Below are 24,058 nucleotides of genomic sequence, written 5' to 3' on the forward strand. Positions count from 1 at the left end.
CACTGACTGCAGTTCAATTTTAAAATCCAGCTTTTCATGACTGGTAAAATTTAACGGGTGTGATCATCCGTGCCAATGACAAAGTTCCTTCTGTACACTCTTCTATATATTGTCCTAGAGCCTGCTCCTTAATGTAGTTGGAGGCCTGATCCCCAAAGGTCTTTAAGTGCCTAACTCCCCTTGAAATCAATGGGAATTAGGTGCCTAAATACCTTTTGTGGATTTGGGCCTAAACGCATTCCAGTCATGCACAAAGTCACTGATGTTTGTCATGTGTCTCTTCTTTCCTCATCTCAGCAGGGGCAGAAGTGCATGCAGTGAAGTGGGGTTTGGGCATCTGTTTTTTTTCAATTATATATTAAATACATGCCACTTTGCTATAGGTTTGTTACAGAGGGCAAGTTCAAAGAAATACACCTTGCACTTGGGGCAGAAGATGGTGAGGTTTGGTGTGGTTCCTTAGTTGGTGGAAGAGTTCATTCCCCAGCCTGGGCTGGTCTATAAGACCGTTCTGTCTTCTGTAGTAGATGAGTTTAAGCTTGTTGGAAAAAGTTCCATTGAATCAGAAGAGCAGAGTGGCCAACCGCTGTCTACATCCCAACCTGCTGCTGTAAAGTAAAGTGAAAATGGAATTCTACCAATTACAGCAGCAGCTGTGGTGCTGCATGTGTGAAGGGCACATGGAAGGTTTTGTAAATAACACACTTGGAAGTAATCCTGTGTTTTGTTTAGAGGGGCAAGTACCTGAAAAGGGCAACTGGGATGGTGAGGAATTCATCTGCTTCTTGGTCCTTGGCATCATCATTCTAATGTCATCACAATCTTTGCCATAGCAATTAACTTATAGTGGGGAGTGAGAGCTGCTGACTTCTCAATGAGCCCCTATCATACAGTTTTTATTTGCATATGTCTAGTAACAACCTCCCACCCTGGCACCAGTGAGAGAGAGATGGAATGGTTTCTAAATCAAAGGTTTGCCATGGGGTTGTATCGCTTTAGCTTGCTAAACTGATATGCTTCGTTAGGAACTGAGCTTCAGCACAGAATCTGAAGCGTTAAAAGGAAGTTAAAGTGGAGAGGGAGAGATTGTGTCTAGATTAACCCTGACCTGTTCTGGATTAATGATTGCACAACATTTGACCTTGTAAAGGCTGCCTGTGGTGTGTCTTCTCCACACCCCAGGATTACATATTGGCAATGTGGTTTCTTGTTTAATTGTCTGGTTTCCACAGGCCCATTTTAGTAAGGGAGAAACTGTACAAAGTGCTGTCCAATGCACAAAGTCAAACAGCCCACCACGTTCCTTTATGTACAGTAAGCTTGAGCAGCACTTGTAACTCTGGTAAGTGCAACACTGACAGACAGTAATGTGTTTTTCAAAGGGAGGGTGTTCCTTTAAGCAAATACACTGGCTTGTGAAGTAAGCCTCTTAAGTATCGGTAAGAGTTTACCAGAAATCATAAACAATGACTGAACGATCCTTATCCTAAAATGAACTTCCACACTCGTATAGACTTTCAAAGGCCATGCACAACTTTTTCAGTCATATACACTCCATGGCTGCTGATTACAGTTGTATTGGCTTGGCAGCTACTCTACATTGATCTAAGGGGTGAGAGGAAACTCCCTAACAGGGATGTTGGGTCAAAAGCCTGCTAATGCCACATGGCTGCCTGATATCTGTGAACACTTAATTTTTAGCTACGTGCTTTTTTTTCAGCTCTTCTGCTTTTGCTATGTAATTCTTCATGGCATCAGCCTTGCTCATCCCTTTGTGTCCATTCCAGGCCTCCCATTTGGCTTTGCCTATTACATCAGTTGCAGCAGGGCAGGGGATGTTGATGTCGCCAACGGTGGCTTGTTTGTAGAGACTGTAAATCTCCAGTTTTTCTTGGTCTGAGGTCGGCACCTTCATTTCCCGGACCATAGCAGCAGCTTTCTCAAATTCCTCCTGAGACATGGTGAGAGCTCAGCGTCAGGACTGCTCCTTTCTTCCGCTGTAGAGGGCTTGCGAAGATCCTCAAGGGTTGACCCAGGCCACGACAACTGGAATGAAGGAGAGTTGCAACAGCAGAGTAAGATTTTTAAATGCCCTAATGAAAGACCGTGCAACTGTCTTTAGCAGGAGCAACACAATTTTCAAATGGCCTTAAAATTAATCCCACATTAGGGGATTTAGCAGATTTTACAGATTTTTACAGTCAATTCTTCTTGGACCGAGCATTACCTTCCCATTTGGAGACAGGATCTTGGGGTCTGTTTCTCTCTATGTATAGCAGTTAGTCTCTCTACTGTGATGAACATGGTATAAAAATATAGACCGTTTATAAATATAGCTGGTTTGTAAAATGTGTAGCCATCTATTCATCAGAAATCTGCTAAACATATGGACAGGTTTAGTCTGCCTTTGTAACCAATGTGGAAGAAGGTCAAAGGAAGGCAATTATTCAAAGAAAACAAATTTAGCTAGGAATTTGGTCTTAACTCTATCTGTGTCAGTCTGGATTTCAGTGGGGTTGCTCTGGATTTCTGCCAAGAGGAATTTAACCCGATGTGCCTATATATTGGCAGTTTGCCTAGGAAAGAAGCAGTGTTGCCAACTGTTATACTATTTGGTGTTTTTTCTTAAAGCCCCAGCTGCTGGAGTCAGGTGATTATCCCACAGTCTCAGCTTTCATTTAAGAGGGGGGTAGAAAAATGTAAATTTCTATCCCTGATCATTGTGGAGAAAAATTTGAAAATGTGACTCAAACATTTAAAAATCCAGAAGGAAATAAAAAGAACCCAACTATTTATTATTTTTAAAGTTAATTTTTATGGGGCCTGACATGATTTTGGAAGCCTTGAGTTTAGCAATACTGGAAAACAACCACAAACAAACACAACCCCACCATATCCCCATGCTGAATTTTTGTGCCCCGAATGAGACAGTCACGTAAACAGTGGAAGTTTTTGTGCTATACTAAAATAGATATTTATAAAGTGCCCTGTCATAGTACCTAGCTAAGCAATGCAAATATGACCATTGATTAAAGTACTTCTCTATAACCAATTGCTGGCTGCTAATAGGTTTAAGTTAAGTTCCTTAAGAGGCCTGGGCCCTCCGTTTCAAAGCTAGGATCACCTAAATAAGAGTGGCCCAGTTTGCTCAGCATCTCCTAAAACCAGGCTCGTTTGACTGAGATGCCTCAACTTAGGCACAAAAGGTTGGAACACTCCGGCTTTGGTGGGGTGGTTCTCCCAGCCCCCTTTCATTCCATTTAAAACTGATGCTCTAAACACACCCTCCGTCCCCCAATCTCAGGGGTATCCAGGATTCTTTGAGTCCCAGAAGCTGAGAGCTCCTAGCCCCTCGTGCTGAGGGAATCTGAAGTGTCCTGGGGAAGCGAATCTCCCTGTCCAGGACTCAGCCGGGGTAAGTCAAGATGGGGAGCAGGGAGCTGAGAGTTTTAGGAGGGGAAGATTTTCAGTGTCTCGGTGCGTGATCTGGGGGGGGGCCTTAGCAGCAGAGGGGCTGACGGGGATCCCCAACCAGTGTCTCCCCCAGGAATTGAAATGGTGGGGGGGTGTTCGAATTTACAGGGGGGGGTCAGGGCCACTGAGGGGTGAGACTGTGAGGGTTAAGGTGGCTCTATGGTACCATAGTAAAAACTGAAAAATGTTTCATGACCATTTAATTAGATTTAACTCATGTTTTAAAATCATCACAAATATTAAAGTTGGCTACTCAAGCCTTCTATGAAGCACTACGTCTACATCCTTCTTGGTTTCTTGTTATAATTTTGCACAACTCTGTTAATGAACTTCTTGAATGCAATGCGTTCATCTCTGGTGGCTTCTTGTGTGTCCGGTACTTCCATTCCTTCAACTGATATGCTCGTTAGTTCATTCACATGATCAGGCAGAAGGTGACTTCTTTCAGAACACAAAATTCTATTCACTCGAGGCAAAAGAATGCTCGACTGTAGCTGTTGTGACTGGGAGTAGCAAGAGATGAATTTCTACTTCTTTCATCCCAGGAAACATGGCACAAAGATTGGGTCAAGCCACTAGTGATGATAAAGAAGTTGAAGTCAAATCTTCATTCATTCGTCGTACGATACTCCACTGTGTGTTCAAGTTCTCTATTCTGTCCTGAGCACACGGCAGCCCCATTGCTGGCAGTGCCTCACTCCACTCAGCTGTCTGTGTTTTATAGGACAGGGATCTGTAAAAGCTACGTAGAGGTTGAGTAGAATCTATAAGTCACTGTTGTAGATTTTTAAGAATCAAGTCTGTGTACTTTTTCAGTTGTCTTAACAAACACTTCTTGTCCTCTTCACTTAAGGATTCAATATAAATGCCTTCATTACTCAACTTCTGGACTGAAGTCTTTGTTCTTCCAGTACTTTTTCAATGGATAGCTCTCTGATTGACCCAAATGTAGCTTCTATTGCTGGACAAAGATCTACTACTGTTGTAGCAGATGCCTGGATGGCCATTGTTTAATGACCCAAGTGGTTTTAACAGTAGACTTACAAGGGAGAGAATGGCAGTAGTCTTCTCTGAATGTAGTAGCAAAAGTAATCCACCAGTCTCACTACTTAGATCCATCCCATCTTGGTAGATACTTTCCAAAGCCAGTAATAGTAGCTGGAGTAATTTTAAGACAACATCCAAGGATCGCTCATGAGAAAGCCAGAGAGTTTTCCCAGGTTGGACTAATTTGAACTTCAGTCCCAGTGTATCTTCTATATTTTCCAAGATATTCAGTCTTTTTGGACTCTTGCTGAAAAAAGAATATAATGAAAACATTAAATTTATAGCTTTTTAAATGTCTTTTGAAGAGTCTGCAGCTCGTACTAGCACTAGTTGGAGTAGATGGCCTCTGCAGTGTGTACAGGAGAGATTAGGGTTATGCTTTTCTCTGAGCAAAGTTTGTGCTCCACCATGTCTTCCAGAGAAGTTTGCAGCTCTCTCAAATGCACAAGCAGCCATCTGTTTGGGGTCCAGTTGATAAGCATTTAACTCTTCTAAGATGTGGGTTGTCACAGATGCAGCTGATGTGTCTTCTATAACTTGAACATCTAGAAATGCATCTACTGGCCTACCACTGACATCAAGATAACGTACACAATGACTTAATACTTGATGCCTATTTGCATCGGTGCATTCATCAGCCATGTATGCAAATTTTTTTTGTGGTGAGAGAGTTCTTCATTCTTTGAACTGTTGCGTCTTTTCACTGTTGCACCACATGCTTCTAGCCAGTCAGTTGAGTTTCCTGCAGAAAGACAGTGAGCATTTGCTGTTCTTGTTCAGAATCAGTGTTCAGCTTCAGGATGAACAAGTGACCATGCACTTAACATTGGCCTCCAGTTTGTAGTGTGCGGTATCTCTAGCTTAAATAGACAGTATGATGCTGCAGCCATGTTTGTTCGCATGAACTGTGTTGTGTCTCCAGCATTCTTAACAGCCTTATTAACACTCACCGGTGTTCTCCTTCATCAGTGGAGACTCAGCGTTCAGAGGTGCTTTCACATGAGTTCACCTCCCAGGTGGGGGGGCAAGAAGGCACCTTGCTCTTTCCTCCAGCTGCTCACTGTTCGCTCTGGCCACTGTTGTTCGTTGTGCCACCGTTCACTCCATCGCTCTGTTGCCAAGGGCCCTGCGCCATCACCTTCTGCTGCCACCTGCCACTGTGACCTCTGCGAGTTGGTCTCTTGAGGTTCCACCCAGCTCTCCGTGATTTCAGCTGAGCTCTCGGGGGGGAACCTCACTGCTAGTGCAGACTGGGCCATCTCTTCCACAGAAACACTGTCCCCCAGCAGGTCTAAGCACTTTGACCTGATTTCAGCTGCAGTGGTCACTTAACAAAACAAAAGACTAGCTATGGAGCCTAATCAGCTGTCTTTAAACAGGTTTCAGAGTAGCAGCCCTGTTAGTCTGTACCTGCAAAAAGAACAGGAGTACTTGTGGCACCTTAGAGACTAACCAATTTATTTGAGCATAAGCTTTCATGGGCTATAGCCCACTTCACGAAAGCCTATCCTCAAATAAATGTTAGTCTCTAAAGTGCCACACGTACTCCTGTTCTTTTTGTCTTTAAAGAGGGGAGAGAGGGGCAGGTCAAACAGTACTTGTGACTCAGGGAGCCTATCAACCAAAACACCTGTCCTCACCCTCTGTCTTGATGCCCTCAATCAGCAAAGGCTAAGGACAGTTCTACTGCCCTTTACTCCTGCAATAAGACCAACAACATTTCATTACCCCCCTTCCCCTCCCATTCAAGTGATTTATAACCCAACCCCAGCCAAAATCTATCACTTAGGAAATGCAGCTCTGTTTGCTGGCTACCTAGGTAGATTAGGCGTGAATGTAAATACAGTCTCGTCCTGAAGCCTTTCCCCCCAGCTCATCAGGAGCTGCCAGGGAGAGCTCCTTGAGACTTTGCTTACAAATTTGAAATTATTGGGTAGGCCAATGTCACCGAAATGAATGCACTGACATGGTCACAAAAAAACAACAGCTGTAGACGGAAGCTAGTCCCTGTCCATGCTTTTCAAATCTATTATACTTTTTCAGATACACGTATTTTATCATACACTGTACGTGCTTTTAAAGCGTGTATTAATGTTTCAGTTTCAATTCACGTTTCCAAACAGTCACTAAACAGGCACCGCTGCATGTCACTAGTTCACAGAACTGGGGTTGGGGGGGAAATCCCTGTCCCCAACCCAGGAGCCGGCGAGAGGGCGCGGGGGAGGGCGGGGTGTTACCGGCGGGGCAATGATCTGCGATCCGGGGCCGCGCCCTGCAGTGCTGCGCAGCCGCCCGCAGAGGCCGCTGTGCCGCGTCTCGCCGCCGGGAGCCCCGGGTGGGCCGCGGCCACGTGGCTCGCAGGCGGCGGCTGGGCCGGAGCGTCACAGAGCCGGGCGCGCCGGGCTCACAAGCGCCGCCTCGGGCAGCCGGGACCGGGGCCGCCCTCGCCCTGCCGGGGCCGCCGCCTGCGCCGGAGCAGCGGACAGGCCGGGCCATGGAGCTAGGTGGGTGCTTGGCTGGCGGCGCGGCTGCCCCCGGCTCCTGCCCGCGGGACGCTGGGGCGGCCTGGGGCAGCGGCGGGTGTGTGCGTGTTGGGACGTGCGTGGGGGGACACGCGTGGGTGGGTGTTAGGACGCGCGTTGAGTGTGTGTGTCTGCGTTGGGCCATGCGTGGGGGGTGTTGTGCTGGGACACGCGTGGCAGGGTGTGGGCGTGCATGGGGGGGGGGGAAGCGTGTGGCGACACACAGCACCTTAAACCAGCCTCACCTGCCGGGTGTTTAATAAACAGCTCCACCCTATAAAGTCGTTCCCACGTTTCTGGCCTGGGTAGGCGCCAGGTATCCCAGCTATTCTGGGCCGGTGGTTGGGCAAGCTACCCTGATGTAAGAGTGCGCCCCCGCAGAGTTGCATTATACAAAGATGCTGATCCCAGCAGGGCACCAGCCTTCCCCACCTAAATGAGGACCCTGGACTGAGCTAAGTGATTGCACCGGCTGGCTGAGGAGTCAGCAAGGGGGTTAGCAGATATCAGACCCGAGAGAGAATCGTTTGCCCTGTTTGTACACCCGATTGCATGTACCAAAAAAGGTGCGCTTCAGGTTTTGCGATTCCATCTACATGCATGAGAGAGAGACCCTGGCAGATCCCTCCTTGCTCCTTCTCTTGTGGCTCATGCTGTTGCTACAGCCTCTCCGACAGTGTGTGAGGAGCAGAGGGTTAACCTGCCTGGACAAGAGGTCCACAATTCTCATAGAACGTTATATCGTGGCCAGTAACGCTGTTTGGAAACTGTTCGGAGGGGACAATGCACCTTCTGTGAGCAGGCAATGTAAACAGAAAAGATTCAAATCCAGTAACAAATACACACCAGCATCCTACACGGCAACCCCACCTACTGTGGGAATCTAGTGCCAGCCCCCTTGATCTCTGTGTTGGAGATTTAGAGCCCAAAGCTTTAGGCCAATGGGGTATGTTGTATTAGGAGGAGAATTTGCAGAGTACAGCATGATCAATGCAGATCAATGATTGTCTTGTGGCAGTGTTTTAGCCACAGGACTTCTAGATGTGACTTTTCCCTGGAAGCAAGGCCTAGCCTTTCCTCTGGGGTGGGCCTGTGTATGCAGGATCCTTGCAGGGGTGTGCTGGAATGCAGCTCACATTTTAGAGCTGTGCAACATTCCACCATGCTGGTACATTGGTCTGAAAGTGCTGCTGATGTGTGACCTTGGGTGAGTGACTTCACCTGTCTGCGCCTCTAGTGAACATGAGCCTGACAGTAGTGCTTCCCCCACCCCCATGAGATCCTCTCTTGGAAAGTGCCGTATACACTTAAAGTCTCACAATTCTGTATTTATGTACAACACCAGAGCAGGGGCCTGTGCCAAGCAGACACAGAGACTTTAGGAAGCGGGGCCACCAAATTCCTTCCTCTATCCCTCCAGAAGCCCCAGTTATGCACCTTTTGCCACCACAGCACTGGAGGGGCAGTTTCACAGATTCCTTCCTCCTCTGGGGGTTAGAAATCTTGAGTTCTTTGTCTGTGAGAGAGAAGTGGTGGGATTGGCAATCTTAGAAACCAGAGCCCTGTTTGTGCTGTGTGGGCAATTCCGATCCCGTGGCACGTTTTCTAAGAGGAGGAGTTTGTACTGGTGTCCGGAGCCCATCCCCTGCTGTTGTGTAGTGTGTTCAATGCATGGGAGTTGGTACTCATTGTCTCTAGCCTACCTGCATTTCAGTGCTGTCTAATCTGTAAACTGCTTTGGGATTGTAGGCTCTATAGAAACACAGGCTGATACTACAGTCATCAGCTGGAAAACATCCCTTTCCCTGCAAGCTGTTGTGCATGCGTGTGTAATCCTCTTTCCCTGACGCTCCCAGGCTGCCCTATGCTAATGAGGGAGCTACTGCAGCGTGTGTAAACTGACCGTGTTTTTGTGTGTAATTGGTATGTGTTGTGCTCCTGTTTGGAGTTCAGGACAATTGCATCATCTCTCTAATCCCCAGATCTGGTGGACTTGCTGCATTAAGGGTTAATGCAGGGTTGTTTTTCCCCCTCTAAGATGGAAGGTTGAATCTTTTACTTCCTTGCAGCATTTCTGTAACAATCCATTAACATTCCTCTGTGTCAGTTAGTTTAAGTAAACTGTTTGTATTATAGCAGTGTCTCATGCTAGGTGCTGTGTGTATACAGAGAAAGAGACAGTGCCCACTCCAAAGAGCTTGCAGTCTAAGGGGATGAAACAGAAGTTCCAAGGAGTTCTACAGGTTGACTGGACGTGTGTTGTGTGAAGAAATACTTCTTTTTATTTGTTTTAAACCTGCTGCCTATTAATTTCATTTGGTGACCCAGAAGAACTAGGGGTCATCAAATGAAATTAATAGGCAGCAGGTTTAAAACAAATAAAAGGAAGTATTTCTTCACACAACACACAGTCAACCTGTGGAACTCCTTGCCAGAGGATGTTGTGAAGGCCAAGACCATAACAGGGTTCAAAAAAGAACTAGATAAATTCATGGAGGATAGGTCCATCAATGGCTAGTAGCCAGGATGGGCAGGGATAGTATCCCTAGCCTCTCTTTGCCAGAAGCTGGAAATGAGCAACAGGGGATGGATCACTTGGTGGTTACCTCTTCTGTTCATTCCCTCTGGGGCACCTGGCAGTGGCTGCTGTTGGAAGACAGGGTACTGTGCTAGATGGACCTTTGGTCTGACCCAGTAGGGCCATTCTTATCTTAAGAAAGATGGGAGAAGGACTAGTAATACTTCCTCATTTTACAGACTGACTAGCCTAAGGTCAAACAAGGAGGCTGTGGCAGAACATGGAATCCAGCTCTTCTGAGCCCTGGTCTAATTACAAGAGCATCTTTCCTCTCAGATTGAATTGCATTCATTACTATGTCTGTGTGTGCTTCTCTTTAAACAGGACCCTTGAACATCTGTGAGGAAACAACCGTTCTGCATGGCGGATTCCTGCTAGCAACAAAGTTGTATCATCCCAAAGCGTTGTCAGAGTTGGCCAAATCCGACTGGCCCCTGGTTGGGCAGCCTATAACCGATGCCTTGAAGGAGATATGCACCAGCCGTTCCTCTTCCCCACCCCAACCCAATGTGTGGAAGAAGAAAGCGGTTATCATCATCTGGGCCAAAATCCTCCTTCCCTGCCCCTTGTCCTCTGCGGGCTCCACCTCAGTTGACCAACAGTGGAAGGAAGATGTCTTCTTCTCGGTGGGCAGCATGATCCCGCGTATAAACCACACCGTCCTCTTCGAGCTGCTCAAGGCTCTGAATGCGCCACGGCTCTTTGTGCAGCTGCTGCTGGCGCTGCCTGCCGCGGTGCGTCAGCGGGAGCTCGAGCTGTTTGTCAAGTACGTTGTGAATGAGACGTCCCTGGTGGACGTCGCCTTCTTCCTGGACGTCTGGTGGGAGATAATGAAACACAAGGAGGGTGAGCAAGACAAAATGATCCTGATGTTCAGCACTCTGGCCCGTCAGCACCTGTCCGAGTCTCCAGATGAGCCCTGTCAGCCTGCAAAGAGATTCAAGGGTGACCCCTTCTCCCCGCAGAGCCCCCCCATAGCCACTGGCCTGTTGACAGTCCTGATCGATGGGCTAAAGCAGATCTCCGGGAGCATCGTCCTCCCCAAGATGAAGTGCTGTGCTCTGGCCAACCTAGTGGAGCTGCTGTCGGTCTTCACGGTGATAGAGCGTGAGTCCAGCTCGCTGCCCGTCAAAGCATACCTAGACAAGATTGCATCCGTCGTCACCATCTGGAACGACGACAGCGAGAACCGGTACAACAGAAGGGGTCTGGAGGAGAAAGTGAAGGAGGCCGAGAGGAGCGTGAGCTTGCTGTCCGTAGTCAAGCTGTCCAGCGAAGAGCTGTTTGTTGGCTTGAACTTCCTCCGTAGCTTGCTCCAGAGCTGGGGGGAGGAGCTGCAGTGCATGCTGAACAACCACAAAGAGATCTGCTACGAAACCTACCGACTCCTTGACAGCCTCACGGCCTTCGGGAAGAACCTGATCTCCTATGCCAAGTCCGGAGACCTGGGTGAGGACGAGAAGCAAATGGTGTCAGAATTGGGACAGATCATTGTGGACTTCCTCAAGAAGATCAATCCAAAGCTGAAAGGCAGGAATTCAGACAGCAGTGTCATGGCTTTGGTTGCCATGGCAATTATCGAGAAGAGGATGGACCGGCACATAGAAATGTGCTCCATTTTTGCTTCTGAGAAGGCCTGGGCTTTTTCTAAGGACTGGGTCACCTGTCTTGTTAAAAACAGAGTTCTCTTCCAGAAACCAGAGCTGGTCTTGAAATTGCTGGAGACCACCGTGACTTTTAGCCTGTCTGCTGATAACAGAGAGAGCAGGGAGCTGCAGAGCCAAGTGGTCAAAACTATTCTGGAGTGTTACACTGAGCTTCCACTACCTGACAAGAACAAGGTGATCTCGGGCGTCCTGGCTTCTTGGGGTGGGCAGGGCTTGTCCTTGAACTTGAAGACTTTCATGGAAGGGTTTCAAGAGGAGCTGAACTTGGCTTTCAACCAGATCACGCAGAGTGCGTCAGATCAAGGTCTCACCAAGGCTGTCGCCTCTGTGGCGAGGCTGGCTCTGCTCCACCCAGAGGCAACGGTGAAGAAGGTCTGCAACCTCGCTGTCGTCAACCTGGGAACACACCAGTTCCTAGCACAGATTCTGTGCTCCTTTCCGGCACTGAGCTTCCAAGAGGCACGAGACGACCCAAACCGGTCGGGCAGCCTGCTAGAGAGATGTCTAAAGGAGACTGTTTGGGGGAGACTCTCCTCCGCTAAGGAAAAGGAGCAGTTTCTAGAGTTCTTGACCTTTCTCATGCAGCCAAGTTCAGGTCATCCACTCCTCTCCCCTGCAGAGGTGACCAAAGCCTTTGTCCTTCCCCATTTGAAATCAGACTTTGCTCACATCGAGCTGAGCTTGCAGATCCTCAGTAAGGTTCTGGAGGTCCAGCCCGGTCCAGAGGAACAGTGGCTCAAGTCCTGCTACCCCTTCCCGCTTCTTCTGGGCCTCTGCAAGCTTCTGGATGGCTATACAAAGTACTGGCACCGGTTCAGGGACCAGCACTGCCCTTCGCTGGAGACCAAAGACCTGATTGCCACCACTCTCTCTCAACTCTGTGAGGTGTTGGGGCAGAAAGCTGCCCCCTCCCCAGAAGTGTGGATCCAGTCGCTGGCCTGGCTGCGCCGGAAGGTTGAGCTGCTGGACTGGACCGTTGGTCTCCGGCTGAAGAAGCTTTTCGGGGACCACTTTAAGAACGAAGTCCCAGCTACCCTGTTTGAAATTTGCAAGCTCTCAGAGGATGAGTGGACGTCCCGCCCCGTCCCGGCCTATGGGGCAGGCAGCGGGCTCCTGGCCTGGATGGAGTGCTGCTGCATCTCCACGGCGCTGAGGGAGCAAATGCTCTCTCTTCTCACCGTTGATGTGGACAACCCAGAAGAAGTCAACTTGTTCAGCAAAGGGTTCCTGGTGGCCCTGATACAGGTCCTTCCGTGGTGCAGCCACAGCGAATGGAAGAGACTCACACAGGTGATTGAAAGTCTGCTACACAGGCAGGTCCTTCACGTACCTTATACTCTGGAGTACGTGCAGTACATGCCGCTGCTCAACTTCAGGCCTTTTGCCCACTATCTCCAGTTCTCTGTGCTCTTCCTGAGAGGATTCCAGCTGTTATGCAGCTCCAGCTGCTCCAGCTGGCTGCCGGCAGAAGCCTGGCAGCACGTGGTGAGACTCTACAGCAGCAGCCTCACCGACCTGCTAGGCTCAGTCAAGAGGGATTCCCTCTCTCGCTGGCACTCTGCCGACGACAAGAACCCCACGCAGGAAGTGTCTTTCATCTACATCCAGGTGTTCTGCCATGTGCTGCATGTGGTGGCCATGCTGCCGGATGACTGCTCCGGTGAGCCGCTCCTGGTCCTGGCCTTGGAGATCCTCTCGCAGTATGAAACGCTCAGTGCCTCCGACAAGTCCCTGAGCAGCGCGCTCAGGAAAGCCAACGAGAAGCACTTCCTGGAGTCCATCACCGACAATGTCAGCAACAAGGAGCTCCGGGCCACGCTCCTGCAGAAGCTGAGCAAGCTGTGAGCCATCCCAGGTGGCAAGCAGGTCACAGATTACACCTGGAGCAAAACAGCGTGTCTCGGCTCCACGGATCATCAAAGCTCAGAGGCATGACAGAATGAGACATGCTGGTGTTGAACGGAGCCTAAACCCTACAAAGATGAGGAGAAGTTAATTGAAGATTTGTAAGATCTATAATAAACCTTTTCTTTTGGACTTGGTTTTGTAGCTGTATTTTTTAACATGCCTGAGAGTGTCATGGTGCATTTAGAAATTGATGCCTGCGTCCTCTGTGAAACCTGCCAGCTAAAGTAGCCTCCATTTTAGTTGTTCTTGACTTGCACTTCAGCTGTTGCACCCGCAGCTCCAATCTGCCTTAATGCCTTGTTACTGTGTTTGCTGTTAAGGAGATTCGCCCCAGGCCTACAGCCCTGTAACTCTAATCCAGAGAAGCTCAGCCTCCATTAGCTATTCAGTAACTGGACCCCCTGCTAATACTGTCAGCAAATGGGGCTTAGATCCTCCTGGGCAGATTGTGACATCACCACCTGCCTGCTGGGGATAATTAAGTGACACCCCTAAATCTCTAGCAGCTTGGTAATGAATTTGGGTTGCTTCTGGGCTGAGCTGGATTCAGACTGGTAACCCTGACCTCCCCTCAGCCAGCTAGAGCCTCTCTACACAGAAAGCGCACGTTGTACAAGACAGATTCACCATGGAGTGGCTCTGAAAAGAGGTCTTTATTGGTCTCTCGTCCGACAGGCATTGTAGTGAGTAGGGGCAATGTTAGTGCAAACTTTAAAATGCCTCAAGGGCTTTTTTCCTTTCCGTTACATAAGGCAAATTATTTGTAACAAAAACAGCATGAGAAGAATGCCTGCAACTCTGAGAGCATGTTACAAAGTGGAAACCCACCCATCTGACTGGCCTTTGTAGTTAATAATAATAATAAAAACAAAACACAGTACTAATCCGACAGTCATTGCAGTGACACATTGTTAGAGCTAAGCTTGGAAAGAGCCAATTCCATTAATCTTCCAGGAACATGTGACTATGTCCAGGGTAAGACCTGATGCCTGAAGGAACTGGGGTTTGGAGAGCTAAGTGCTTTCAAACACAGTCTTCAGCTCTTGTGCAGCGGCTGAATAAAAGCTACAAGGCAGCCTATCCTTTTGTAAACTCCCTGCTCCACAGATAAGTAAGGTCCAGGTTTGCCCCTGGTGGAGTTACTCGCTCCTGTGGAGTTATTCTCCAGGGATAAATGCAGCCCGTTGGTGCTAGCACCAAAGGTTACAAAGAGCCAGTGACTATCCTGGTGTTTCTTGTGCATATGGTGATTGTCCATTCAGAGCAGTTGGTGTTTTGCTTCTGCACCTGCTAGGGTCTTTAGTCCACAGAAAGATCTGGTTCTCGGCATTAAGCAAAGTTCTGCAGTCTGGGGCCAGTCTTGCAGGGGGTGTGGTACTAAGCAGGGTCAGGGGAAACAGTCAGTCAGTGCAGCAGACACTGTGGGCCCAAGTCAGCGTTGGTGTAGGACTAGACTAGGGGTGTCAGTCAGTGACCACTGTTTTGGTGTTGCCACCTCCAGCAGCTTGTTGCATTTCACCTATAATTCCTAGCTCCAGTTTCTTCTCTCTGGTTCTTTTCACCAGGGCTGAGTTAGTGGTTGTGTAATCCCAGACCTGGGGAAACATGGCACTTAGGTCTGCATGGAGTGTGGCCAAGGGACAAACTCGTGCTTAGCAGCAACTAGAAACTTCCCCAGAGGCAATGGACCAAATTCAGCCATGGCACAAGGGCAGCGTAAGGGGAGCAGACTGTTCAGAATATCACCCCCTTTTCTGTTCCCCCAGGGCCAGATTCTGCTCTGAGCTGGAAGGGTGTAAATCAGAATAACTCCAAACCTGAACGAGGTGAACCTGCCCCTCAGTGTGTATGACACCCTGGTTTTCCACAACCACTAAATGCTAAATCACACCAGTGACACCCCACAGGTTACACACACCACTGAATTTGGCCCAGAGTCTTCTGTGGGCGTTGCACCCACTGCTGCCAGGTCTGGGTCTGTGCCGTAGTCTTTCAATGCCAATGTCACCTATTAATTGACCAGAATATTTATAACAAACCCTCTTGCCTCCCCTCTCTCCTCTTTAGCATTTCATTGACCAATAGCTAGAGAGTCTGACCACAGCGAGGCTCTTTAGCGCTTCACCTACATAATGCTCCCACTAGCCGGGTTCCCCCCCAGACAGAAGGACACAGGACACTTGAGTGTTACAGAAAGAAAGTCCTTCTGTAACAGGCTGGTGCTGCTTCCCTGAACTGCAGCGGAGACAACACAGCTGCTTTAAAGTAAAAGGGCCTCCTAATACTAATGGGCAATGATGTTCCGGTCCCAACCTGGTACCTACAACACTGATTTTAATGGCAAGGCAGCTGGGAGAAGAGCCAGGATGCTGGCTTAGTCTCAAACCTTGTGGTCTGCAGCCTCTGCCGGCAATTATCTATTCTTGTCGGACGGTGAACTGCTGTAGAGTCGGACAGCTTTCTTACAGATCAGCATGAACCAGTAGAGCTGTGGGGCGATGAGAGAGGCATTGGCCACGTTGCAGTGCATGGGGATGTGGAAAGGCACCATGTAGATGGGGATCCCCGTGTGCCTGGCGTAGGCCCTGTACATGAACGGGAAGAGGACAATCCGGCAGAGGAAGAACGTCACCAGGATGAGAATCCCATTCACCTTGTGCAGGAGCGTGTCCTGCATTTTTAGCTGCAAAAGAAACAAAGTGGGGGGGTAAACACTGCATATAAAGAGTGAATGTCCATGTCTATGTCACTGATTATTATCCCTGCAGTATTGTAATGCATGGAGATGTACAGGCATGGAGGGAAACAGTCCTTGCTTCAAAGAGGTTACAATCTATGGGCCTGAGTTAGTACACAGAAAAGACAATGGAAAGACTCTCATTGGCTCCAGAGAGCTTTGGATCAAGCCAATGGACGAGACAAAGACAGGATGGCCTGTGAGGGGAGGAAGGTGGTCAGGGTGACTGGTGACAAAGGGTTTCCTAAATAAAGAGGATTGGTGAGGAGAGCTGCTGCTCTTTGGCTGGTGACTCGTTAGTGAGGACTTAGTCCATCCATCTTTGACTACAGTATGATGGAAGCAAGTGGGAACTAGGAAGCCAGTGTGGTCTTAAAACAGGGGTTTTCGGATGTGTGGATCACGAACAGCTGCTGTGGGGATCCTGACCACCTGCGTTTCCCACAATGTTAAATGAAAGAGGGCTCCTAGTTCGATGGAAAGCAGTTCCAGGTGGGTCCCGGGGTGGTAAAGGTTGAGAACCACTGCTGGATTTCCCAGGTAAGCTTGCTCTTATTATTAAGGCTTTTTTGATCCCAATATTTAGGAGAGCAGCATGGGTAAAACAATACACCCCACCCCGTTCTTTTTAAAGATACATATGGGCCAGGCCTACCTGCATCAGGATTTTGCCCAGTGACACGAACGGAGTGCTCAGTTCTGCCACAAAGATGCAACCGACGAAGAAATCTCCAAGCTCTCCTCTGAGGTACTAGAAATAACCAGAGTGATTAGTGCAGGGACCTTCTCCTTCGTGGCCAAGTGGGGCCCAGTGCAACTCCCACTGACGCCAACTGGAGGCTTCCCAGTGCTTTCAGTGGCGTTGGCTCATGCCCCTCCTGAACAAAGCTGGAAGGAAGGTAACTTTATGGATTACCATGGGGATCGCAGCTTCTCTATTGGGTCCAGATGGCTCCCCCCAGGAGGTGGACTTGGAAGCAAAGATTTCTAAGCTCGTTGAAGATACTAATCGATGGTGACAGATACAGATCCAAGGTACACAGACTGATTAAAGCTTCCACTTGACTAAATTTTATGTTCAGACTAAACTGGTTTCAGTCCTGATAAGTTCAGAATAAGTCTAGGAGCAGAGCTTGGCATGTGCTGCTTGTAGACTCTGGGAAAGGAGGTGGAGGACTTTGGCTGTCCCATCTTTAGAGTCTCACCTACTAGTCAGTCTGTGAAATGTCCTAAATGGGAGAGATGTGGTGTCCCCGTGTTTCCAGGCATAGATGCTGGAACTAGGGGTGCTGCAGCACCCCCTGATTGTGGTTTCCATTATATGCCGGGTTTATAGTTTGGCTCTCAGCACCCCCACTATACAAACTCTTCCAGCCTCCCTGTTCCCAGGTGGAAGAAGGTGCCCTGGAGCAATGGTTGATGGGGGGAGACCATGGGGCTGCACGGAGGGTTCAGGAGCAGAGTGAAGTGGACGATGAGGTGGAGCTGGGTGTGGGGAGTCTGGCTACTGCAGTGGGGGATAATCAAGGGTGAAATCCAGGGCAAAACTCCCATGGATGTCTTTCGAGCCAGGATTTCACTCCCGTGTTTAGAGACCACCCAGGAGGTAATGGGAATCAACAAAGACCACAACTGAGGCCACCATGTGCCCAGGCATTGCTCCCAGTCTGGGACTAGGTGAGCGCTTCACTGTCTCTCTCAGTCTTATGTTTGGTTAGACTGGTAATCCCGACTGCTTCCCCTACCTGCGCGACAGGTGTGAGGACAACAAGAATGAAGAGATGGTGCGTCACCATGAGGCGATCCTTCTCCAGGAAGCTCCTCACACTGGCCAGCGAATGCTGCTTCTCCAAGGTGTCTTTGCTTTTGTGCCAGTGGCAGAGGTACATGACACATACGTCATAGATCATGTACGGGACGATGACCCAAACGTACTCTACTGCGAGCCAGTACCTAAGGGGAGGAAGTGATCTCGCATTATCATAGCCTCGTGCACAAGTGGCAGGCTGGAAGATGGAGGAGATCGAGATGCCTGGCTCACCAGCGTGATACTCCAGTTTTAGGCTGGTCTATCTCCATTGTCTGCAAGGCCCAAAGGAAAACTTGCCTCTAATAGGCCAACCCCTGCTGTGAGCACCCACTTTACCCTGTTGCTCACATTTCCATTACAGTTTTGTTCGACCTTTACTTCAAAAGCTAGGCTGTGCCCGCAGAACATCCCGTCAGAGGGTTTCACAGCACTTCCCCAAAGATAGGAAAGTATCACCCTCCTGCTATACAGACAGAGAAACTGAGGCCTTCAGAGACAAAGCTGCTTACCCAAGGTCACTTCAGTGCCACAGCCAGGAACAGAACCCAGGAGTCCTGAGCTCTAATGAGCTGAGAAGCTACCTCAGCATTGCCGCAGGTTAGCAGGCAGCTCCAGTGTCCTGCCAGGTTCTGAGTGCTCTGGTCCTGATGCAGCACCTTACAGGATTGAGCTCGTCAGCCCTTGCTTGAAGGGAGAGGCACTTACACTCAGAAGCAGTCTCACAAATTCAGATGGGGCACTAGTAAATGCTCCCTAGTGTGGCTTGTAGAACTGGGCTTGTAACATTGCTGTGCCTTGGTTTCTCAATCAGTAAAATGAGGATAAGAGTGCTTACCTAGTCCCCGTTCATTACTGTTTGGAAAGCACTTTGGGATCCCTGAGTTAATCCCTGTGAGTTACTTTTGAGATCTCTGCCTGCCAGGTCTGAGAGAGCTGCAGAGTATTTTAGTTAGGCAATAAAATCCCCCAGGATGTGTGGTTATTGGGGAAACAGCCACATGTTGCAGCCTGTTCTCAATGTATCTTGGTGTCACAATTGCACAACGTGGAATAACTGTAACCGATGCCTTGCAAAGAACTGCTGGCATGTTACTGGTCGATAACTTCTGTGCAGGACTGTGTTCCAAGGCCTGAACAGCCTCTGGTGTCTGGATGTCTAAAGAAATGTTTTCCTTCGATTCCTATTTCAGAGGAGGAGTGGGACAGGCCAGAAGGGATCATCAGCTCATCTACTTCCTCCTGTGCATCGCAGCAGGCCACCAACACCGCCCAGCCCCCCTACAGTAACCCGACAACCAAAATTAGACTAAAGCATTACAGTCCACCGCAACTCTGTATTTGTACAACACTTTGCACTATGCGGCCCCAGTCCTGGTCAGGGCTTCTGAGAAGGGCCACGGTACCAGTAATGAAATAATCATTCTTTGCTTATAGATCAGGGGTCTCAAACACGTGGCCCACGGGCCGCATGGTTATTTTCTGCGGCCCTCCAGCTCCCCGTGGCACTCCTGCCCCCCCAGCATTTACCTAGAGCGGCTCCGACCTGGCACGCACCAGAGTCAGGGCAGGCTGCCTGCCTGCCTGCCCTGCCCCGCTCCGGGAAGCGTCCAGGACCTGGGGGGGGGGGGGGCACGGGGGTCTGTGTGTTGCTCTGGCTGCTCTTCCACGTACCTCCCCCAAAGCTCCCATTGGCCGGGAACGGGGAACCGTGGACAATGGGAGCTTCGGGGGAGGTACCTGGAGGAGTAGCCAGGGCAACACACAGACCCCTGTGCCCCCCCAGGTTCCAGCTGCTTCCCAGAGCGGCACGGGGGCAGGGCAGGCAGGCTGGGAGCCTGCCTTGTCCCCGGTGCACACCAGGCTGGACCCGCCCCCTGAACCCCTCCTGCAGCCAAACCCCCTGCCCTGAGCCCCCTGCCACACCGCTCCTGCAAACCCGACCTCCTGCCCTGAGCCCCCTGCAGCACCCTGCACCCCTCCTGCACCCCCTGGGCGCAGGGAGGGGGCAGAGTTGGGGTGGGGATTTCAGGGAAGAGGTGGGGCAGGGGCGGGGCCTCATGGAAGGGGTGGAGTGGTGTCGGGGCCAAGGCAGCGGTCGGGGCGGGGGTCAGTGGTGCAGCCCTCGGGCCAGTGTACTAGGCCTCATGTGGCCCTCGTGGTCATTTGAGTTTGAGACCCCCGGCTTAATATCTGTTGGGAAAATGATGTTGTCCTCATTTTTCCTTTTTGTCCAACTGAGCAAATTAAAATCTAAAATGCATCAGTGATGGGGGAGATTCCCTTACCCCATTTAGATTTCAAAGAGAATGGTATAACAGTGTTTGAGAGCACTCCAAAAGCCACCGCTTTTCAAAGAATGGTATTACTGGAGCATTTCCTCCAGCATTTGAAATGTGAGGGAAGGAGAACACAGGAAGTTTGTTCCTAGCTACTCTTTACACCCTTCCTCTTTATCATAAAAACCTATTTACGAGCGGCCTGCCCAGCACCCCCTTTAGTGATTCTTGTAAAGCCTTTGCAAAATTGCAGCCTGGCTGTGATTTAGGTGAGGTTTAATTACCTGTCATGTACCACATCCTTGCAATTAAGGACAACAATGATCCCAGAAACAGTAGCCATGGTAGCTTGAACAGAAGACACCATCCTGAAATTGACAAATAAGAAAAAAATCATACCCCTGCTAATCTTGCTATGACTAGAATGAAAGCGCCTCAGTGGTTGGAGGGATCACTGACAAAAAGGTGCATGTTTACTTGATACCTACTCTACACCCTTCTAGCGTGGCACCTTTCTCCTCCCACACACAGTGTTTGTGTCTGAAACATGCCGATCCTTGTGTGATGTAAACGGACACCGCTCTATTGAAATCAGTGTAGTTGCATCAGTTTATTATCAGCTGAGGATATGGCCTGCAGTTTTTTTTCAAGGCCTAGCCCTATTAAACACATTCCCTGCAAATAATAATGCATAGTTCCTAAAATATACATGGTCTTGCCCAGTAGCTGAACTATGTTAAACTGTCCCTTCTCCAAAGAGTTTGCATTCTAAAGGTACAAGTAGGTATGAAACAGCACAACACAGACAAACAAAACAGAGCTGAAACATGCTGTTTGTTTCTGGATGTCTCTTGCATTCACACACACTGTGTATCTGAGACCCATGCTGTGATGTTTTAGATGCACAGACCGCAAACACGGGGGTTACCAGAAATGTGCCATTCTCTTCTAGATGTACGTAACAGACGCTCTGCACAAGTCAGAAATGATACGCTATTCTAGATCCATGTTGCATAGACACACGCAGTGCACCCATGTCAGAAATGTGCCGTTCTAGATGGATGTTGCACAGCATCACACAGTCTCACCCGCTCAGGAACAAGCTCTTCTGTTCTCGGTGCCCATCATGTGGACACGCACGCTCTGCCTTTGTCAGGAGAATGCTGCTCGGTTCTATCCTAGATCTATGGGTATGTCTGTACTTATGGGTAGAGTGGATGCTGCACCGCAGTTAGCCCAGGTATAAATAGTGGAAATGGTGAAGCATGGCTTAGGTGAGTAGAGTGCCCTACATGCCTGAACCTGCAGGGTCCATACCTTACCCGGGCTCTCTACACGGCTATTTTTAACAGCGTTGTGTCCCGCTGCCTCCCAGCTGCCAGTGCCTCCCTCACTGCGGAATGCTCCACCCGTATGAAGCCACAGATCGACACGTGCGGATGCAGCCTGCCTCTCACTACAGCAGGCGGTGCCTGGACCCTGCAAGCCACCATCAAGGTAGATCTAGCCTCTCTCACACACGCTGCCCGTGCCAGGCTCATGCCCTTGGGTCCTAGGTCAGTGTCTCACACACACGCTGCCCTGTCCTGGATGCGCCCATCACTGCCCGTGCCAGCAGTACTGTGCTGGATCTCCCACACGCTGCAGCAGGCGCCAGATGTTGGCAGCCAGCTGTGCCGACCTAGCCGGTCGCCTAAGAGACTCCGGATGACCCCCGCCCCTTCATGCCCCCCGGTACCTGCTGCTGAGGAGGATCCGGTCCTTGAGGCTCCATGCCGGGGCAGCCCAGCCGAGACTCCGAACGGATAGAAAGAAAAGACCCGGGAAAAACACCGAAGCGATCGCCAGCGTTTGCCACATTAGCTCGGCGGAGTCCCCTGCCCTGCCCCGCCCCGGCTCGCGGCTGGGCGCCGATAGCTGCCGGGCGAAAGGCTCCCGGAGCGCCAGCAGCCGCTGCCCGGCGGGACTCTCGCCGCACCTGGTTTGTCAACAGCAGGCCGGGCGGCGGGGAGGAGGAGCAGAGCCGAGGGTGGGGGGCGGTTTAGCGCCTCCCATCAGCCACTCGGTCAGCCACTCCTCGGGCCTTGCTCCTCTGCCCCCCGCGGTGGAACGCGGGTACACTGGGGGGCTGCTGCTGAGGGTTCCGCCCACAGAACGCTCGTAGCGCGGGGTGCCCCTCGGCGTTCCACCGGGAGAACGTTGGTACAGCTGAGGGTTCCGCCCACAGAACGCTGGTGGCGTGAAGCTGGTCCTCGGCGTTCCACCGAGAGAACGTTGGTACAGCAGAGGGTTCCGCCCACAGAACGCTAGTGGCGCGGAGCTGGTCCTCGGCGTTCCATCGGGAGAATGTTCGTACAGTGGAGGGTTCCGCCCACAGAACGCTGGTGGCGCGGAGCTGGTCCTCGGCGTTCCATCGGGAGAATGTTCGTACAGTGGAGGGTTCCGCCCACAGAACGCTGGTGGCGCGGAGCTGGTCCTCGGCGTTCCACCGGGAGAACGTTGGTACAGCAGAGGGTTCCGCCCACAGAACGCTAGCGGCGCGGAGCTGGTCCTCGGCGTTCCATCGGGAGAACGTTCGTACAGTGGAGGGTTCCGCCCACAGAACGCTGGTGGCGCGGAGCTGGTCCTCAGCGTTCCACCGGGAGAATGTTCGTACAGTGGAGGGGCCGCCCGTGGAACGTTGAACTCTGTGGAGTTCCCGGTTAAACTCTGCGCGGTTGGGGAGCGCAAGCCATGCACGGGTTTCCACACCGCTGGGGTGGCAGAGGTTGCTGAAGGGTGAGTGGGTGGAAGGGTGAAAGTCCATGGTAAATCTTGCACTGACTTCGAGGGGGATGACGACAAAGGATAGGATCCTTTATTTACAACCAGGTTTCAGAGTAGCAGCCGTGTTAGTCTGTATTTGCAAAAAGAAAAGGAGTACTTGTGGCACCTAAGAGTATCTCTAAGGTGCCACAAGTACTCCTTTTATTTACAACCACGTTATCTAGGACCTGAACTCTCACTGAAGCTATGCTGAAACCAGTTTAAAAAAACCCTCCACTAAATAAACATTAAGCTATTTATGATGATTGAATTTACTCATTCAGAATACTCCTGAAAATTTACCAGCCTATGCACAAATTTGCTCCCCTGCTCTTTACCACAGTGATGAACAAGCTGGTGATATTTTATATCCTGTTTAAAAAAAAAAAAGGCACGTGAATGAATAGAATTTTGCAAGCGCCCTCGGCTGATGTTGATAGTTTGTAAAAGTGCCTTGGAGATGAAAAATGCTCAGCATTAAAAACCTGTGCATTCCTAATGAGGTTTCCCTAGGTCTGAGGTCTCCAGCACATTCTGCTCTGATTCTTGCCCCCATTTAATGACATAATTTCTCTCTCTTGCAGTCGGACTGTAAGTTTTGCAGGATAGGGACTTTATTTTCTGTGTTTGTAAGATGCCACATATAGCAGTAAATAAATAATGCAGCGGGAACTCTGTGGGAGATTTGGCTATGCAACTACCTAACCTCATCTTCACAAGAGCCACTTTGCCAAGTAATGCTGTGCACTCAGAAGTGGCAAAACAGGTTTGGCCATCTTAACCCACAAACTTTGCAGGCAAATGTAAAGTTCTGGTATTGCCAAACCAATCTGAGGATGAAACTATGGTAGGAAAATCAAAAGGGGGGAGTATATAACAGTGTGGTACTAGAAGCGGTACCATAACCAGCATCATCTCCATCTTTCCAGATAAGAGATTAGGCTGTTCAAATATACAGTATAGCTTTGCACTTCTATTGTATCCTTTATCTGAGGATCTTAAAGTGCAGTAGAATCATCAATTAATTTAGTCTCAACACCCCAGTGAGACAGGGGAAACCTTGTTGTGGGTTGAGTTAAAACCTCATTTAAATTGATGTATGAAAACACCCTTCAATTACGTTATTTGTAAGAGATGATTAAGGGGCTACCCCTAAAACAAGGCCTATTAGAGTGTGCCCAGAAATTAGTACCATGTGGGTGTAGGTAATTCTACTGGGTATATAACCAGGTGT

At 49.8% G+C, this 24,058-nt stretch overlaps 3 protein-coding genes across 4 annotated transcripts; 1 reads left to right on the forward strand and 2 right to left on the reverse strand.

Annotated features, from left to right (window-relative positions):
* Positions 1-1,461: 1,461 nt before the first annotated feature.
* On the reverse strand, positions 1,462-15,686 carry LOC142000378 (diazepam-binding inhibitor-like 5). Of its 2 annotated transcripts, none has more exons than XM_074974604.1 (2): positions 15,583-15,686; positions 1,462-2,046 (listed from the first exon to the last, which is right to left on the reverse strand). In XM_074974604.1, the coding sequence occupies exon 2, from the start codon at positions 1,958-1,960 to the stop codon at positions 1,691-1,693; it is 270 nt and encodes an 89-aa protein (XP_074830705.1). In that variant the 5' UTR covers positions 1,961-2,046; positions 15,583-15,686; the 3' UTR covers positions 1,462-1,690. The 2 variants fall into 2 exon arrangements, with proteins under 2 accessions (XP_074830705.1, XP_074830706.1); XM_074974605.1 differs by lacking the exon at positions 15,583-15,686 and adding an exon at positions 6,759-6,865.
* Positions 6,935-13,262, forward strand: GEMIN4 (gem nuclear organelle associated protein 4). The gene is made up of 2 exons (XM_074974600.1): positions 6,935-7,025; positions 9,946-13,262. The coding sequence occupies exons 1-2, from the start codon at positions 7,016-7,018 to the stop codon at positions 13,131-13,133; spliced, it is 3,198 nt and encodes a 1,065-aa protein (XP_074830701.1). The 5' UTR covers positions 6,935-7,015; the 3' UTR covers positions 13,134-13,262.
* TLCD3A (TLC domain containing 3A) lies at positions 13,836-22,370 on the reverse strand. The gene is made up of 5 exons (XM_074974603.1): positions 21,758-22,370; positions 20,304-20,387; positions 17,679-17,886; positions 16,589-16,684; positions 13,836-15,879 (listed from the first exon to the last, which is right to left on the reverse strand). Exons 1-5 carry the CDS (start codon positions 21,877-21,879, stop codon positions 15,610-15,612), a joined length of 780 nt encoding a protein of 259 aa, XP_074830704.1. The 5' UTR covers positions 21,880-22,370; the 3' UTR covers positions 13,836-15,609.
* Positions 22,371-24,058: the final 1,688 nt, after the last annotated feature.

The sequence above is a fragment of the Natator depressus genome, chromosome 17 (assembly GCF_965152275.1).
Source record: "Natator depressus isolate rNatDep1 chromosome 17, rNatDep2.hap1, whole genome shotgun sequence".
NCBI lineage: Eukaryota > Metazoa > Chordata > Testudines > Cheloniidae > Natator > Natator depressus.